The following is a 19,021-nucleotide window of genomic DNA, read 5'->3' on the forward strand; positions in this document are numbered from 1 at the left end:
TTTTGTACGCGTGATTCTTATCTGACCGTTAGATTCTAAATCAACGGATGTGATGTCCGGAGAGAGTACGTTATGGATGATGGGATATCTGCGCAGTTTCTTCCTCGTGCCACTTAGTATGGCTTCTTCCTTCCATTGCTCTCCCATGGATTCCAAAGCTTTGCTCGCCGCCAACTCCAAACCCCCCGTCTTCTTTCCTGCAGCCGTCGCCAAAGCCTCACCGAACCCTCCCCCCGATGCCTTCCGCTCCAAGCCCCGACAGCCTCCGGCCGTCCGAGCCCTCAAAGCCCCCAAATTTGCCGAAGCGGACGCCTTCCCGGACTCGCTCCCCCTCCATTCGAAGAACCCCCACGCCATCTACAAGGACATCCAGCGCTTCGCCCGCCTCGGCCAGCTGAAGAAGGCCCTCACCATCCTCGACTACCTCGAGCACCGCGGCGTCCCCGTGAACACCACCACCTTCTCCGCCCTCCTCGCCGCCTGCTCCCGCCTCAAGGCCCTCGCTTTCGGCCGCCAAATCCATGTCCACTTGAGGATACACGGGCTCGAGAGCAATGAGTTCCTCCTCGCCAAGCTCGTCGAGATGTACGCCTCTTGCGGGTCGCCGGACGACGCAAGGCGGGTGTTCGCGGAGCTCTCTCCCAAGAGCGTGTACCCGTGGAACGCGCTGCTCAAGGGGAACGTCGCCGGCGGCCCCCGGTGGGGCCACGCGCCGTTGGCTGTCTTCTCGGAGATGCGGGGAATGGGAGTGGATGCGAACGAGTACACGTTCTCGTGCCTGCTCAAGAGCTTTGCGGGCTCGCCGGCCTTCGCTCAGGGCACAAAGGCGCACGCTCTCCTGATCAAGAATGGATTTGCAAGTGCTTCTGTGCTCTTACAGACCTGTTTGATTGACATGTACTTCAAATGTGGTAAGACTCACATGGCGATGAAGGTCTTCGATGAAATTACCGAGAGAGACATTGTTCTTTGGGGAGCGGTGATAGCAGGCTTTGCGCACAATGGGTTGAGATGGGAGGCTTTGAAGTACTTGAGATGGATGGGAAGTGAAGGGATAGAGCCCAATTCGGTAATAGTAACATCAATTCTTCCAGTGATTGGAGAGCTCGCAGAACGGCATTTAGGCCGTGAGATTCATGCTTTTGTGTTAAAGAGGTTCAGGAACTATGACAAAATGGTATTTGTTCAATCAGGATTGATTGATATGTACTGCAAATGCAGGGATATGGTGTCGGGGAGGCGGGTTTTCTATGGGTCTAATGAGCGGAATGCAGTGTCATGGACCGCTCTGATGTCAGGATATGCATCAAACGGCAGGTTTGAACAGTCTCTGAGATCAGTTGTTTGGATGCAGCAGGAAGGAATCAAGCCAGATGTTGTCTCGATTGCAACAGCTGTCCCTGTTTGTGCCCAACTGAAGGCATTGAGACAAGGGAAGGAGTTACATGCTTATGCTGTGAAAAATTGGTTCTTACCAAATGTCTCCATGTCCACTTCGTTGATGACCATGTATTCAGCATGTGGAAACTTGGAGTATTCCTGCAGATTGTTCGATATGATGGAGAAAAAGAATGTCCTTGCTTGGACAGCCTTGGTTGATTCATACCTGAAGAATGGCTGCCCTTATGATGCATTGCATGTGTTTCGATCCATGCTCCAAGCTAACCGGAGGCCAGATGTTGTTGCATTAGCTAGGATTTTGAACACTTGCGGTGAGATAGGGGCATTAAAACTTGGGAGGGAAGCACATGGTCAACTGTTGAAAATGAAACTAGAGTCAGCACCTATTGCTATAGCAGAAGTAGTGAAAATGTATGGCAAATGCAGAGATGTTGAGACGGCAAGGAAGGTGTACGATAGGACCGAGACTAAAGGATCTCTAAGTTGTACATCTATTATAGAAGCTTATGGTTTTAACTCTCAGTACAAAGAAGCTATTTATCTCTTTAATTCAATGCTATTGAATGGTTTTGTTCCAAACCATTTCATGTTTGATGCAATCTTGAGAATTTATGAGAGAGCAGAGTCGGTTGATGCAGCTCTCAGAATATTTAATATGATGATCCAAGAGTATGATCTGAAGGCCTCCGAAGAAAATTATGACTGCATTATCAACCTTCTTACTCGTGTAGGTCGGATCAATGAAGCACAGAAGTTTCTCTATTTAAGATCCATGTTGCTCTCTGTATGATGTGCATGTCACTTGATTTCTGGCTGGGGGTGCTTCCCTTGATATGGTCTATTTTCTGGAATCTGAACATTGAGTTGTTGATTTGGATCAGATGGAACAGGTTCTTCAGATATCTAATCATTAGCAGCTGAACTGGCTGATACTTGAAAATGTTGTCCAATCTCTCAAGAACTTATTACTGTTCTATATGTTCATTGCAGCTGATGGATCCAGGGAGGGGAGGATCATTCCCGTTATGCCTAACAACATAAAGGATCCAAGTTTGCTGTGATTTAGTTTTTTATTTTTTTGTTTAAAAATACCAGTTCTCCGGGAGCATAGGGGAAACAATGTACATACTAGACAACTGAATTCCAAGTCTGAACTCCATCCCTAGCTGTTGAATTCTTCTTTTATTATTTGACACTACCAAGAATAGCATCACTGTAAGTTTTTCATCTTACTTTTTGATTTGAGTACAGCTTATCGGATGGCTAAGCAGGCTTAAACTGCTAAAACAGATTGTTCCTTCACTTTGATGTTTTGTATAATGATCTCGTTAGGTTGTTCTGATACAACCTGAAAGTTTGAACATATCTTTCTATTTTTGAAAACAAAAGGATGAAGCACCCATTTTTCTGACAATTTCTGATCTCTCTAACTCTTTTCCTGTATCAGCTGCATCAGCATATATTATCTATAAACCAAAATCTTTGTGAAGATATTATAGTGATCAATGTATTGTGTCTACAGTTTAAGTAATCAAAGGAACTAAATCATTTTTAGAACTAAAGCCTACTGCAATGCGATACATTTTGCAAGTAATAAAAAGAATCATGTCTATGATTCATGGTTGTAGAGATAAGAGGAAATATTTTCTTATCAATCAGAAATTTTTTTTTCTCTCATATATTGTGACGGTAGCCCGTACAAAAGCGAAAAGCATTTGAGTGGGAACAGATGTTACACGAACCAGGACTTAGAATAAGAATTTTTAATTATGCCCAGCCTTAGCATTTGGATTTGTTGAAAATTTTGGAAGAGTTGATGATGAAATTTATGCAGAATATTATGTAGCTCCCCTTAAAGAATAATGATGAATTGATGATAACAAAAATGATACATTGATAATTATGCCAATTTTTGATATATCTATACAAAGATGACTTGATTAGAATATAAAATTCTTGACAAAATTATGCAACAATCCTTTCTTTAGGTCTAACTATTTCTTTTTTTTTAATCCTTGAGAGGCAATTCAAGTAATGAGCATGAATCTTTAATGACCACAATCAGAGGCCTTCCTGTATCTCAAAGCAGCTGATGACTCCATTGCCTATAGAAATCTTGGCCTGCACATTTGGCTTTCAGCATTTTGCACTATGTATTCTGGTTCTTGTTATCAATCTGTAATATACTAATATGACAAGTTCATTGTTTGGTTAAATGCTTCATACTTCTTGCATGCCTGATTTCTGTTTACATTGTCTTAATCTGTTGTAATTTTGTTCTCAGTGAGTATTAGCCTTAGAGAGGCAAAGACTGTCAGATCATGAAGAGGATCTCTTTGCTGCTGCAGCAGCTGCTGCTGGTTTCCATGTGATGAACAAAGAGAGAAGCCAGAATGCGTCAGGTTTTACGACAATGCTGTCGATGTACAGCCTAATAATTGCTCATCATGTCCCTATTCTCAAGTCAATTTGCTGGCCTGCCTGCTGTAGAGTTTGCATCATTTCTCCTCTCTCCTCTCTTCTCAGATTTGAAGCTTGGTTGGAGTCTGACCAGATCTTGAGCTGCAAGAGGTGAAACCATGTTGCTAAGGTGCTCATCTTTATGGAGCTATGGCTTGCAAGGAAGCATGCAAAGCTATTACAGATCTGTGAGAGTGTACCTACCACACTGTTCATCTCCTGCTGCCGCTACTACTGCTGAAATCTGAGGCACCAGTTACATTTGGGGTGCATGTAGTGGAGGAGCTAAGGAATCCCTTGTGAATGTAGCCAAGATACTTGGCTTTGTTTCAGAGGACAAAAACCTAATTGTGACTCTTAGTTCTTCATCTTTGGCCATAGAATCTATTATGTTATGGTCATCTTCATGTACTACTAATCTTTACTAGAATATTGTTGGTGTCGTATGAGCAATGCACAAAATTGCCTACAAGCTTTGGACATCATACTGCAGCTTCAATTACACAAGCAATCACCCAAGCAAGTCATGTTTGATCTTGGGTGATAGAGTGTTCATGAATGATCTTTGCAATGTGAGGCAAGAGGGAGACTTTTTTCTTGGACTACTTCAATCAGAAGTACAGCATCTTCTCTTGTATGCTTTGGACCATTACCCTACTTCTGGTGACAAGCCAGTGTAGCCTTCCCTCCGGTTGAAGGACCTGATGTGGTGAGGCTTTCAAACAACAAAAATAAGGAGAAGACAAGAGAGAGAGAGATGGGTGCTGAAAGCTAATTTGCATCTCGACAGCAGTAGGTTTTGAAGCAACAAAAACAAGGAGAAGACAAATATGAGAGAGAGAGAGAGAGATGTGAGAGTTGGATGCTGTAAGCTAAATTGCATCTGGGCAGCAGAAGGTGGGGCAAGAGGAGTCAGTGACTGCAACAGAAGTTTGCAGAGTAATGACCAAAGAAATAATAGTGGAATTGACACTGAATATAATATAAGATGACAAGAAATCAAGAAATTTTTATCCGAAAGACTGATCCATAAAAAAAAAAAACACAACCGAAGATCAAATTATATGATAGCAACTAAAAAGAGGGGGGACATTTCATTGTCTTATTTCCTTAGATCCATGTGCAGGTCAAGATGCTTAGGAAGACAGCGAATCTAGTTGAAGCTCCGGAAAATGGCTGCAAAGATCTCACCACCAGAATCCATCGTCTGACCTGTAACTTTCACGGTTATTCCATCGCAGATATATGCTAGATATGATGTCTCTTTTAAGATCTTGTGATTCCTCAAACAAAGGTTCGAGGGATGACCGCTGCAACGCCAACCACCACCTTCTCATCTCCGTCCCCACTCCACACATTCTTCCTTTCATGAATAGGTTTCTGTAGCTTCATGACGCCATCCCACTTCACGCAGTCTTCAGCTTTAATACAAAGTGCAGATCACAGGAATCAGTGGAGGACTTGGGGTTCTACAGTGTTGTCGGTAGAAATGGAATTGATCTTTTAATCATGCTTTTGTTTGCTATATGATATCAGCATGCATAAATGATCTCTGTATTCAACACACAGGATAGGCAAATATGTGTAACAAATCAAGAGAATTATTTACTCGACAGCTACTCCTTTTGACTCAGCTGTTCACTGAAGAACAAGTGGTCAGAATGAATGACCATTATTTTGTCTCATGCTAATCTAATGGTTTATACAAGGAAAACAGTATGATCTGCTACTTGAGCAGCTTGGCATCAGCTTTTACCTCTTTTTCTTTTATGTAATATAAGGATGTTTTAGTGCGCATATAATCACAGAGAGAGAGAGAGAGAGAGAAGTCAACCATATCAGGGAGATGCCAGAAGAGGGAAACAAATATCAACCATTTGCTTAGAGAAATCAACAGGAAGGATTTGTTTCATTGCTAAGCTATGGGCTGATAACATCCATAGGAAGAGAAGAAATCAGCAGGAAGGATTTGTTTCATTGCTAAGCTATGGGCTGATAACATCCACAGGAAGAGAGAGAGAGAGAGAGAGAGAGAGAGAGAGAGAAGTCAACCATATCAGGGAGATGCCAGAAGAGGGAAACAAATTTCAACCATTTGCCTAGAGAAATCAACAGGAAGGATTTGTTTCATTGCTAAGCTATGGGCTGATAACATCCATAGGAAGAGAAGAAATCAGCAGGAAGGATTTGTTTCATTGCTAAGATATGGGCTGATAACTTCCACAGGAAGAGAGAGAGAGAGAGAGAGAGAGAGAGAGAGAGAGAGTATATATGCAGTGTAGGGCTTCCAACTATTGAGGACTGTTAGCTGCTTGTTATTGCGGCAGCTATTTAGATGCCTCCGGGGGTCGATGTGATCTTGTTCTACCTTCCTTTGGCATGCGTCTCTGGTTTCTCTCTCTAGGGCTATGGTAGGTGCAGTAGTGTAGATTGATGTGAGGCTTACTGCATGCATGCAGCTGAAATCCCAGCATCAGAACAAGTAGCTCATGGAATTCTTCACATCGCTGTTTGGAGATCACATCAATTGAAGAGTAGTTTCGTGATCATTCATGCCTCCAGGTTTTTACCCAAGCAGATTCGTATCTGCGTGAGAAAAGGAATGAGGGCTTCGACAGTGGGAGTGGGAGCGGGAGGAGGAGGAGGAGAGGCTGTCGCTTGAAAGCCATGCGTGGGGTTGATGCCGCGAATCCAATGGCAGGAAAGATTCCCCCCGACAACAAAATCTAGGGGAGGAAAGCATTCCGTTCCCCTCCCGAGGGGGCCCCACGCACACAACACGCGAAGGGTCCCACCATCGCCTTCCGCTTTCCTTATAAGAGCTTCGACTCGCTCACCATCCCCTCCGGCCTCTGGGGTTGATCTCCTCCTCCTCTCTGCCGCATGCATGATAGAATTCTTGCGTTGGACTCTGCGGTGAGTGAGTTGCAGGTAGATAGAGGAGGAAGATGAGCAAGGAGGAGGTGGAGGAGGCGAGAGAGGAGGGGAGTCATGGCAGCATGTTTGAGGGAGGGGTGGAGGTGAGGGTGTTGGTGGTGGATGACTCCCCGGTGGACAGACGGGTGGTGGAAGGGTTGCTCAAGAGGAGTGGAGCCATGTTTCAAGGTGAGATCAGTGAGCAGGAGATGGTGTTATGCCCTTTTTTTTTTTTCTGTGTGGTTTCAGATTTGGTTGGTGTCTTCTATGATCAATTCATTCTTTCGTTTTCCCTTTTTGTCTTTTTAGCTCCTTCTGTTATCTTTTTTTTCTCTTAGATTCTAAGCTTTTTCAAAGAAATAAAAGTTATCTTAGAATTTGGCATGTTTTATTGGTGTAGTGATTACTTTTCCTTTCTTCTCTCTTCTGTTTAGTGTTTGCTGTACAAATTCAAAGTTCTTCAGTCTCTCTCTCTCTCTAAAGACACATCTTCTATCTCTTTCAATAACCCCAGTGCTGGATGTTCTTTCTTTTGCTAAAAATCTGTACTTGAAATGTGGATTGGTATGTGTAGTCTGGGGACTATCTACAGTAGGCATCTCTTGAAACTGGACCACAATCTTCTGAGGTATATTTTTTGGGGACCATTCAGAATCTAGTAGCAAATATGCATCTATCCATCAGTAAAATCTCTATTTTCCACTGGCAATTGCATTGTTAAGGTTCTTCCATGTATGATCATGAAAGAAAAATGTAATCTATATCTACACAAAAATTGGTTTCCAACTTTTGCAGAACATACATGAGGGATTTTGATCTATCTTTTTAGTTTGCTCTGCAACTGTTGCCGACAGATCTAAGTTAAAAAGTTCAAAGCATTTAGCTATGCTTTGTCCATTGACAGATTTGTTTCAATCATTTTGATGGGACTAACTAAAATCAAGCGTTAGGAAGCAATCTATGATGATGAAACTAGAAAATTTTCATGTGATAATTTGGTACGTCGATTTCACCAGCAATCAACATCGTTTTGTTGCTACTGTCAATTCCAATTGAAAGTTTCATTTCTAATTGGAAGACTTCCAAAGCCTGATTCCTCAAACAAGCTATTTTCATGCAGTTATAGCTGTCGATAGCGGAAAAAGAGCAATGGAAGTTCTTGGATTGACTGAAGGGAAGGAGGCTGAACAGCCTACTGTTGATGTAAGTCACACTGTCGATCGAAAAAAAAAATGGCAATCTTGCAGAAAGATTATGTAGTTCAACTTTGCAGTAACTCTAAATCAAGTCAATTGTCATTCGACCATTAGGTCTAATTATTTCACTGTTAATGCATTTAACGAGATTTAAAAAATAATGTAGGATCCAAAGATAGACATAATCCTCACCGATTACTGTATGCCGGAAATGACTGGTTATGATCTTCTAAAGGCTGTCAAGGTATGATGCTTCATTTTCCCTCTACTTCACATTTCTAGTCATATCTATTGCTGTGTCTGTAGTTAATCATAAGCAATTCTTGATATTGCTTTTGTCACATATCTGTCTTAAATTTCAGGAGCAGAGCTGTCAAAAACCTATTCCTGTGATCATAATGTCATCAGAGAATGAGCCACAGAGAATCAGCAGGTCTGTAGCTTCCTTAATTTTCATTTCCAGTCCATATGATGTTAATATGAAATCATATCAAACAATCTGTTTTTAGCACAAATATGAACAAATCTAGATACAAAACTCGGTAGCCAAGCAAACATTTTATACAGATACCTAACCACAGCTCATTATCAAATATCTGTTATCTGAAAAGATTTGGCCTAATTCTTCTTCTTTCTGTCACTATAACAACTACAAAGCAAGTCAAGTTAATCCGAGAATGAGAAAGTAGAAACCAGCTTTCTATGTACGCATTGATCTTAGATCCCCATCATTTAATGAACCATCATAATCAGACAAGCAAGTTTCTATTACATTGGTCACTTTGAAGCCTTTCTTGGTCCTAAGGAAACCAATAGACTTTCTAGGCATGCCATGTGTTATCTATCAGGATATATATATAATCTAGGATACAATGATTTTTCCTTCTAAAGTAGGATAGAGTTGTGGATTGAGAGGTACAATGGATGGACAGAACAACTTGATTCAAGTTTTGCTTTTATGATTCGCCAACTAGATATTGGTTAACTTTTGTTGAATAGTTCCTTTTCTTCAATGACATTGATGTTCCCCAAACTTAAAGCAAGCTATGAAATGATTGTGGATATGAAGATCCAATTGTGTGGTTGATATGCAAAAGATATCACTGCAGTCAAAAAGTTCTTAGCTAGAAAATTATCAGAGTAAACTTATCATTTTACCTTTTATCATTGTCCATCAACATATCATATGCTTTCCTATCCACCCATCTGAACTGGCATCAAACAACATAGTCAACAACTTATCATATGCTTTTCCTATCCACCATCTCCATGACTTCTGGAAACTGTTTTTCCTGCTGAATTGTCCTTCTGGTCCTTGCTTTTAGCTAAACTGAAGATTTTGATGTTTCTTCCTCGACTAATGCCAGCAACACCAATTGATCGCCCATTTGTTTCATTGTAGGTGCCGAGCTATTGGCGCTGAGGACTATCTCCTTAAACCTCTTCAAACAAATGATGTACTGAGACTGAGGGATTATGTTCGACCGACAGCGTTATCACCCAAAACAGGCACCAAAAGGAAGATCGCAATAGAAATGATGGCTGAGAACAGTGGTTCGGAGAGGAGACAATGCCTTGCTGGGTTGGCAGTGGCCTGATGATAATCATTCAAGCATGATAAGGAGGCTCTCATGCTGTAACAACAATTTAGTGCCTATCATAATATATCCCACCTCTCCTTGTGCTCTCAGTAGTGAGTTTGCTTGTTGGTGTGAGTGGATGAATCATCTACAGACAACTGTTCTTCTGAGTTCTTGTGAATGTTCTCCTAATTAAATTCCATAAAAGTTCTGATTCTTCTAGGCTTGTCTGCTTGCATTGGACTGTCAATTTGAACTCCTTAATTCTGTGTCTATAAGGGTGCTTCTTTGCAACCTGAAGATTTTAACTACCACCTGAATGTTTATCTGATAAAATAACCTTGTGTTGTAAGATCTTACAGGTTCCAACACATCATTATTTCTGTCTGACTCACCATAATCACAAACCCAATTCAGTAAATATTCTTTTCCTCCACTCCATCAAATTTTAGATTACTCCTACACTGATACCACCAAACATTGAATGTTTGATGTTCCAAGATCTTGCACTACTGTTCTTGAGGAATCTCAAATGACACTGAGTTGATCTTAATCAGAAACTCTTTTCTCTGCTGCCACAGATATTAAACAGCACTTGTTATTAGAACTAGAAGCAGCTAATCCAATAGAATGCCAGCTTTATGGTCAACATTTTGTTTCCACCAAGGAGAAAACTTCAACTAAAAGTTCTCAGATTATCATTATAACTGATTTCATTTATAATCAGCTAACGCTTTTTTCAGGCAACATCCGTGTAGTTGAGGCATCACCGACTACTATATGTTTACTTTGTTCTTGTGTATGTTGCTCTGGAGGCCTGAGTAATATATAAATTGTGGGAGATATAGCGAAGATATTAGATGATCAAGAGCAGAGAAATCTGTCTGTTTGTTCAAATGCAAATCCTTTCCATTGGCTCTTTCATCAGCTGATCCAAAGTCCTCAGTGTATTGTAAATGAAGGTTCTTTTTCGATGAGATAGATCACCAGCCACAAGTCCATGTCTCTTCATTGTCAGTTTGCTCGAATGCAAATCGTTTCCATTGGCTCTTTCATCAGCTGATCCAAAGTCCTCAGTGTACTGTAAATGAAGGTTCTTTGTGGATGAGATAGATCACCAGCCACAAATACATGCCTCTTCATTGAAACCTCAAGCCAGCTGCATCCTGCTGGCTTCTTGAGGTCCCTGGTCTTCATCAGTCTCCTGACCTGCTCAACACCTTCCCACCTCTCATCTGCAGCATATATATTTGACATCACCACATAGTTTCCAATGTTTTCAGCCTCAGCATCAAATAAGTGATCTGCCACCATCCGCCCAATTTCCACCTCCTTGTGGATTTTACATGCTCCCAGCAGCGTACCCCACACATTGGCATTAGCCTCACAGGGCATGTCCAATATAAACTCATAAGCTTCTATTAGTTGTCCTCTTCGAGCAAGAAGATCCACCATACAGGCATAGTGCTCCATTGTAGGTCTAATACCATGAATCTCAATTGTGGACTTGAAAAGCCTCCACCCAACATCAATTAACCCTGCATGACTGCAAGCTGACAGAACAGCAGTCATGATAACATGATCTGGTTTTACATGGGCTTCAAGCATATCAGAGAAGACTCTGATTGCCTCTTCTGCCAATCCATGCATTGCATAGCCACCAAGCATAGCAGTAAAGGTTACCAAGTCCTTCTTGGGGCTTGCCTGAAAGAGTTTGTATGCATCATCTAAGCTTCCACATTTCGAGTATGAATCTAAGAGAGCACCTTCGAGGTGAATGTCGTATAGAGAAGTACGGATCACATAGCCATGACACTGCCTTACCAGACAAGGAGAAGCCAGACGTGCACAAGCTGGAAGAATGCTCATGATGCTCAGAGAGTCAGGTCTCATGCCCTCACTCTGCAACTGATGAAACAGAGTAAATGCAAGATCACTGCAATCGTTCTGAGCATAAGCTTGCACCATGAGATTCCAAGATGTGATATCCTTTTCACACATCTGACCAAAGACCATCTCTGCATCCTCTGAACGACCATGCTTCAGATAGCCTGAGATCATTGTATTGCCTGTGATGACATTCCTTCCTGTCAAGTTCAAGAAGGTTCTATGTGCACCCTCAGTGCTCCCACACTTTGCATATGCATCAAGTATCGCATTTCCAACAGTAATATGACTCATGAAACCAGCACGAAAGGAATAAGCATGAGCTTCTCTGACCTTTCTTATGCCATATGCAGTGCTTGCCCGAAGAACACTCAAAATTGTTATAGAGTCAGGTTGTATCCCTTCGCAAATCATTTGAGTCAGGAGGTCAGCAAACTTCTCCAACTGTTCATTATCGATACAAGCTGAAAGCATTGTGTTCCATGATATTATATCTTTCTTATTAATACCCCTAAAAGTTTGTAGTGCATCCACTATGTCACCACACCTTCCATAGAAATCAACGATAGCATTCCCTAAAGATGTTTCCTGGCACAGTAGATTCTGCCGAATAACATAACCATGGATCTTCCTTCCCCCTTCTACGTCATACAGTTGAGCACATACAGGAAGAATGCTTAGGAAAGTAACTGAGTCAGGTTTTGTGCTACCGACCAGCAACTTCTGAAGTAAATCTAATGCCTTTGAGGTCCACCCGTTGATGGCATAGCCAGCAATCATGGTGTTCCATGTCACGAGGTCCCATGAATCCAATCTACCAAAGATATATTCAGTTCTCTTCATGTCTCCAACCTTTGAATAATGCGTCAGAAGTGAATTACAAATAGAAAGTTGCACATCTAAACCATGCCGCAGAATGTAACAGTGGAATTCATTTCCACGATGCCAGCCACCTTCCGTGAATGCACAGATAGGAAGAACAGTCACAAGTGTTGTATCATTCGGCAAGAAATTCATCGACACCATCCGAGAGAAAAGTCGGAATGCCTCAGCAAATAACCCACACTGAGAGTACCCTCCAATCAAGGAATTCCATGATACCGTGTCCTTCGAAGATATGAGCGAGAACACTTTGTGAGCATCATCGATGACGCTACCGCATTTTGCGTACATCGACACAAGTGCATTTCCCACCAAAGTATCAGTGTCTAATCCAATCTTGATCACGTAAGCATGGACACCTTGCCCTGTCTTCAGAACGTTTAGCTTGGCGATAACCGGAAGGATCACAGCAATAGTCACCGCAGTAGGCTTGACACCCTCGACACCACACCCATGCATGGAGTGGAACAAACGCATCGCGTCCTCGGAAAGCCCGGCACGAGCATATCCCGTCAACAGCACGTTCCAAGTGACCGAATCTCGCTGACCCACCTCCTCGAAAACCTGGCAAGCATCACGCAGCGCTCCAAATCCGGCATACATGTCGATCATCGCCTTCTGGACCGCCACGATCCCCGCGAATCCCGCCTTCACAGCAAACCCATGGACGGCCCGTGCGTGTCCAGCGACACGAAGCGCCGCCGCGGACTTGACGACGGCGGCGAGCGCAAAGCCATCGGGCCTGAGCCGGGCGCCAAGCATTCGCACGAACACGGAGAGCGATGCCTGGTAATCGCGGTCCGACGTATGGACCCTGATCCTCTGGTTCCATATTCGGAAGTCGGGCACGGGCATTTCGTCGAGCAGGTAGAGGGCGGTGTTGAGGGGCGATCGTTCACGGGGCATTCCGAAGCCATGAGAGGACGCAAGTGGTTCAGCGGAGAGGGATCTAACGACAATGGATGTTGGAAGAGGGCGAGCCGAAGGGTTGGGATCCGAGGAGAAGAAGGTGACGACGGGCTTGGAACTCGGTCGGATGGCTACCTTGCGAGTCCAAATCGGGACCATCAAAGCATAGCATGGCAACTTCTCTTCGCCTACAGACGCATCCTGATGCGTTTACAAGGGTGGATATGACTCCACGTTGGCTATCCGAGAAGGCTTATTATTATCTATCTAAATGTAATGCACAAAATACAATAGCAATTTACGGACCCATATCGAGCCATGCAACATATATCACTTGGTTACGTTAGCCATATCCATATCCATATCCATATCGCAAGGCCTAAGTGACCATATGTCGCCGTTTAGACATAGGAAAACCTCTATATATTTAGCCCATTAATTACCAAACTGGAAAGTCTCGTCTTGCTCGATCAAGAGGATTAAAAATCTTCTTTGCATAAAAGACCATCAGAACACTAAATGTAGTCGAATAAAGCAGCTTAAAACTCGAATGGAAAGATGAAACGTAGGAAAGAGTGATCCATTCTCAAAATCTTATCCTTGGAACGGATCGACGGCCGTGATTCAGCCACCAGCTGCTGCGTTTGGAGTCCTCTCTCCTCTATAAAAAGGCTTCGTCGTCGAGTCTCTCCACTTCCTTGCGTACGTGATGTTCTCTTTGCTTTCTTAGCTTCCCTCGGCGCGGGCGACAGAGAGTCTCATCCACCTCGATCAACCTTTTGGCGCTCCGAGCACAATTGGAGGTGTTCTCTTTGGCCTTCCTTTTCGAGTTTTCTCTCTCTCTCTCTCTCTCTCTCTCTAAAAACCTTCAATTGGGTTGCATACTCTTATGTACTTCTGTCCTTTAAATCATTTTTGGGTTGACTATTTTATGGTTCTATGATGCTTGATAAGTTTATGCTTTAGATTTACCTTATAGATGGGCAGTTATTATTCTGCTGGGGGTTGAATGTATAGGTATATGAATGATTTCTAATATTCACAAATCGTATAAATGTAGAATGTGATAGAAACATCCTGCATAATGGTGGAGAATATGTATCTGATGTTGTAAGAGCTATGGTGGTGCAGAAGGTGACTGCTAACATGGACTCAGCGAATACTAGAAAGGATGGAGGTGTTGGTGGTAATATTCCACCACGGGGGAGAAGTGCTGAAGAGCCTGATGCTGGAGAAGGCAACGCTGCTGTTGATGACCCGAACAAGGACAAGGAAAGTGTAGGGAAGGACTCACAGGAGGATGGATGGCAGGTGTACACAAGGAAATCCAGGAGGAGGAGAGCTGGACGTGCCTCGTTGAAACCTTGGGGTTCTTCTGTTTCTTCACCAAAAGCTGGTTGGTCTTCTGGTAAGGATTGTGCTCCATTGGAACCTTGGGGTTCTTCGATTTCTTCACCAAAAGCTGGTTCGCCTTCTGGTAAGAAGGATTGTGCTCCATTGGAACCTTGGGGTTCTTCAATTTCTTCACCAAATGCTGGTTGGTCTCGTGGAAACAACAGTCTCCAAAACAATAAGAATCGGCCTCTTGGCAGAGGTAATTCTAAGCAGAAACCACGGCACATGGCTTCAGCTCCGGTTATACCTCCGCCTCTGCCACATGGCTGGCAGTGCGCAACAAGGTTTGGGCCATCTAGTTCTCAATCGAAGGTAGAAGAAGACTGTCATGTTGAGGTTGCTGATGCGGAGGAGGAGGAGGAAATAGTCGATGACAGCGATGATGATCTCACTAGCTATTATGATACTGATGCAAGTCAAAGGGGCCACGAGACCAGAAGGAAGAACAAATGGCTGCAGAAATTTTTTGGAGAGATGGATGATCTGACGGCCGAAGAAATTAGTGATCCAACCAGAGAATGGCAGTGTCCTGCATGCCACGGTGTTCCTGGTGCCATCCGCCGTTACAAGGGCCTGCAGAGTCTCGTGAGCCATGCAAAGACACGGAAGAAGGCCCGACTAAAGCTTCATGGAGAGTTTGCTTCAATGTTGGAAGAAAACCTTGGTCGTAGAGGAGCTTCTGCCGCACCTGCCGGTAAGGTGTTTGGCAAATGGCAGGGGCCGAAGAACATGACGACCGATCATGAGATAGTCTGGCCTCCAACGGTGATTGTCATGAACACCCGACTCGATCATGATGAGAACGAAAAGGTACTTGTACTTGAGGATTGCTATTTTGCGAACTTGTGTTCCGATTCATGTTACTGTTGTTATGCTACAGTGGATTGGGATGGGAAACCAAGAGCTCCGCGACTGTTTCAGCTCATATGATGTAGTGAAGGCCCGCCATTCCTATGGCCCTAATGGGCACCGTGGGATGAGCGTTTTGATCTTCGAAGCCACTGCGACGGGCTACTTGGAGGCCGAGCGGCTGCACAAGCATTTTGCAGAGCAGGGAACCGATAGGGATGCATGGGCACACCCTTGCCCGAGGCTGTTTTGTGCAGGTCGTAAGCGGCAGCTGTATGGTTACTTGGCCCGGAAAGAAGACATGGATTCCTTCAATCGCCACTGTCATGGTCGATCTCGTCTGAAGTATGAGATGAGATCATATCAGGAGAAGGTTGTGATCCCGACGAAGCAAATGCGTGAGGACGCTAAGCAACTCCCCAGGCTCGAGAAGAAGGTCAAGAGGCGAGAGCGACAGTACCAGACCCTCGAACAAACCCTCGATGACATAACCCAGCTATTGCATCAGGTCATGGAAGAAAACAGCGCTGTGAAGCTTAGAGCCAAGCTCCAGCATGAAGAACACAAAGCACAGGTGATCTTATTCTTCATGACTTCTGTTCCACGATCACTTTGGACTTTGATCTTTGCATTGGCTTAATGATGTTTAGATGGACAACCAAGATAGATTTCTCAAGGAACAAATGGACAAAATTCACAAGATGACTAAAGAGAAACAGAGGAATTTTGAGAAGCAGCTGCCGGAGGAGCGTGCAAAGGCAAAAGATTCGGATCAGAGGCTCAGGTAAAGCTTAAGTTATCTACGAACACTTTCGTAAGCTTTATGATGATGACAGTGACGGTCATAGAAATATATACAGGAACGAAGAGATCGAAAGGTTCATCAATAGCCAAGTTAAAGAGGTGGAGAAATTTGAGGCAGACAGAGAGAAGCTGAAGCATGCACATGAGCAGAAGAAGTTGGAACTGAAGAAGAGACGTCAAGCAGAGAAAGTCGAGCTGGCGAAGGAGTTGGATGCTGCGCTGACAAAGTTGATGGAGAAATACACTCCTGCTGGTTTCCATGCCTCCTCCACCAGTAGCTCTTAGAGGTTTTAGGAGAAGAGGAATCGTGTACAGAATCTTTCTTTCATTTGGAAAAGACATAAACATGACAGAGTCCATTTGATCTGTGTATTACTAAACTTGTGTGAAATTAGAAGTCCTCTCTGTTTCCAGGTGTTGGGCTGGCAGCCCAAAATGGGTTCAACCCATAACCCATACCCCTTTGATCTAACCCTAGATCAATATAAGGGGGGTGTGGGGGCTACGTTTTAAAAGCAGAAAAGAGACAGAAAAAGGCAGCAACGTGGGCAATAACGTTGACATCCTCGTAGCAACAAAGAGAGAAGAACAAGGCAGAAAAACAAGAGAAAGAAAGGGAAGAAGACAAGGACAACGCAGAGAGATTGTTCTCAATCATCTAGCAGTGTTCTCATCTCAGGTTAGATCAAATCTACAGTAGACTCTTGCTGTGATTACTTGGGGAGGTTTTAGATATTGTGGGCAGTGACGTAATCCTTATATCCCAGTTATTCTGTTGTGGTTGTTGCTAGGGTTTTGGGCAAGAGATTGAGATTTGTATATTCATTATTCTCATAGTGGATTATCTCTAGTTTGCCCCATGGTTTTTACCCTTCACATTGAAGGGGTTTTCCACGTATATCTTGGTGTTTTGTTTGATTGTGTTTCCATTTTATTCCGCTGCGTATTATGGTCTTCTAGTATTTGTTCATATACAAAGGTTATTCCTCTTTATATCCACTTCAACTGGTATCAGAGTAGGGTTTTGATGATTTAATTTTTGTATTTGAACATGGAGGCCAGTAATGTTTCTCGCATGATTAGTTTGAATGGAAACAATTGGATGATATGGAAACCAAGAATGGAAGATCTCTTGTATTGCAAAGATTTGTATGGACCTTTGTAGGGGATAGTGCAAAACCTACAACTATGACAGATGATGAGTGGAAGAGGTTAGATCGAAAAACAATTGAGTTTATTAGACAATGGCTTGATGATAGTGTCTTTCACCATGTTTCTACTGAAATTTCTGCATATTCTCTTTGGAAAAAATTGGAAAGTCTCTACGAAAGAAAAACAGTTGACAACAAAGCTTTTTTGATCAGAAAACTTGTGAACCTAAAATATAGAGAGGGTGCTTCTATTGCTGAGCATTTGAATGAAATGCAGAGTATTACTAACCAGTTATCCTCTATGAAAATGTCTCTTGATGATGAGTTGCAGGCATTGTTACTTCTAAGTTCATTACCAAAAAATTGGGAGACACTGATGATTTCCCTTAGTAATTCTGCGTCAGATGGTATTGTCACTATGAGTCAAGTAACAAGCAGTTTGTTGAATGAGGAGTTGAGAAGAAAGAGTTCGGCAACATCTCAGAATGATTCACAGGCACTTATCTTAGAGAACAGTGGAAGGTCAAAGTCTAGAAGCAGTTCACATATGGGTAGGAGCAAATCAAGATCAAGAAAAGATATTGTTTGTTATAACTGTGGTGAGAAAGGACATTACAAGAACCAATGTAAGCAACCTAAGAAGAACAAGAAAAAGGGAAAAGAAGTGGAGTCTACAGAGTCAAAGGATAATACTACAGCTACAGTGCAGGGTGGTGATTATTTGATTTTGTCTCCTTCTGGTGATATTTTTTCTTGTGTATGTCAGGATCTTGAATGGGTGATTGACACAGGTGCTTCTTATCATGCTACACCACGGAGGGAGTTTTTTGCTACATACAGGTTTGGAAACTTTGGTGTTGTCAAGATGGGCAACTATGGCACAGCAGACATCATTAGCATGGGTGATATCCATTTAAAAACCAACCTTGGCTGCAAGTTGGTACTTAAGGATGTGAGGCATGTGGTTGACTTGAGGCTGAATTTAATTTCAGTTGGAAGACTAGATGATGAAGAGTATGAAAGCAGATTTTACAAAGGGTAATGGAAACTCAGTAAGGGTTCTCTTGTTATAGCTAGTGGAAAGAAATATCATACTTTGTACAGGTTGCAGGCTAAAGCTTATGGTGAGCAGTTAAATGCTACAGAGAAAGACTTCAGTATGGAGTTGTGGCATAGGCGATTGGGACACATGAGCGAGAAGGGGTTGCAAACTCTTTCCAAGAGAAAGGTATTGCCAGATCTCAAAGGTATACATATGAACCCTTGTATTGATTGTTTGGCTGGTAAATAACATAGAGTTTCATTTGCTAGTGCTGCTTTGTCTAGAAAAATGCATGCCTTAGACCGTGTTTATATAGATGTATGTGGTCCTTTGAGGACAAAAACTCCTGGTGGATCTGTTGATGTTCTTGGTATAAGTGGTGCACTTTATTTTGTCACTTTTATAGATGATTTTTCCAGGAAAGTTTGGGCTTATGCTTTGAAGACCAAAGATTAGGTTATTAATGTCTTCAAAGAGTTTCATGCCAGGGTTGAAAGGGAGACAGAAAGGAAATTGAAATACATAAGATCAGATAATGGTGGTGAGTAT

At 42.8% G+C, this 19,021-nt stretch overlaps 4 protein-coding genes across 6 annotated transcripts; 3 read left to right on the forward strand and 1 right to left on the reverse strand.

The window, feature by feature from the left end:
- Nucleotides 1-23: 23 nt before the first annotated feature.
- Nucleotides 24-4,416, forward strand: LOC103978490 (pentatricopeptide repeat-containing protein At1g71460, chloroplastic). Of its 3 annotated transcripts, none has more exons than XM_018824158.2 (3): nucleotides 24-2,616; nucleotides 3,686-3,825; nucleotides 3,928-4,416. In XM_018824158.2, exon 1 carries the CDS (start codon nucleotides 53-55, stop codon nucleotides 2,189-2,191), a length of 2,139 nt encoding a protein of 712 aa, XP_018679703.2. In that variant the 5' UTR covers nucleotides 24-52; the 3' UTR covers nucleotides 2,192-2,616; nucleotides 3,686-3,825; nucleotides 3,928-4,416. The 3 variants fall into 3 exon arrangements, with proteins under 3 accessions (XP_018679703.2, XP_009392573.3, XP_009392572.3); XM_009394298.3 differs by having other exon boundaries at nucleotides 3,686-3,803; XM_009394297.3 differs by having other exon boundaries at nucleotides 3,686-4,416.
- Nucleotides 4,417-6,702: 2,286 nt separating this feature from the next.
- On the forward strand, nucleotides 6,703-9,775 carry LOC135632868 (two-component response regulator ORR2-like). The gene is made up of 5 exons (XM_065141704.1): nucleotides 6,703-6,966; nucleotides 7,898-7,980; nucleotides 8,140-8,217; nucleotides 8,336-8,406; nucleotides 9,376-9,775. Exons 1-5 carry the CDS (start codon nucleotides 6,810-6,812, stop codon nucleotides 9,569-9,571), a joined length of 585 nt encoding a protein of 194 aa, XP_064997776.1. The 5' UTR covers nucleotides 6,703-6,809; the 3' UTR covers nucleotides 9,572-9,775.
- A 647-nt stretch (nucleotides 9,776-10,422) lies between these two features.
- On the reverse strand, nucleotides 10,423-13,512 carry LOC135632867 (putative pentatricopeptide repeat-containing protein At5g08490). Its single transcript, XM_065141703.1, has one exon. It carries the CDS (start codon nucleotides 13,388-13,390, stop codon nucleotides 10,568-10,570), a length of 2,823 nt encoding a protein of 940 aa, XP_064997775.1. The 5' UTR covers nucleotides 13,391-13,512; the 3' UTR covers nucleotides 10,423-10,567.
- Nucleotides 13,513-14,350: 838 nt separating this feature from the next.
- LOC103978543 (protein SUPPRESSOR OF GENE SILENCING 3 homolog) lies at nucleotides 14,351-16,676 on the forward strand. The gene is made up of 4 exons (XM_009394373.3): nucleotides 14,351-15,436; nucleotides 15,507-16,049; nucleotides 16,126-16,259; nucleotides 16,336-16,676. Exons 1-4 carry the CDS (start codon nucleotides 14,351-14,353, stop codon nucleotides 16,562-16,564), a joined length of 1,992 nt encoding a protein of 663 aa, XP_009392648.3. The 3' UTR covers nucleotides 16,565-16,676.
- The last annotated feature ends 2,345 nt before the right edge of the window (nucleotides 16,677-19,021 follow it).

The sequence above is a fragment of the Musa acuminata genome, chromosome BXJ3-3 (genome assembly GCF_036884655.1).
Source record: "Musa acuminata AAA Group cultivar baxijiao chromosome BXJ3-3, Cavendish_Baxijiao_AAA, whole genome shotgun sequence".
NCBI lineage: Eukaryota > Viridiplantae > Streptophyta > Magnoliopsida > Zingiberales > Musaceae > Musa > Musa acuminata.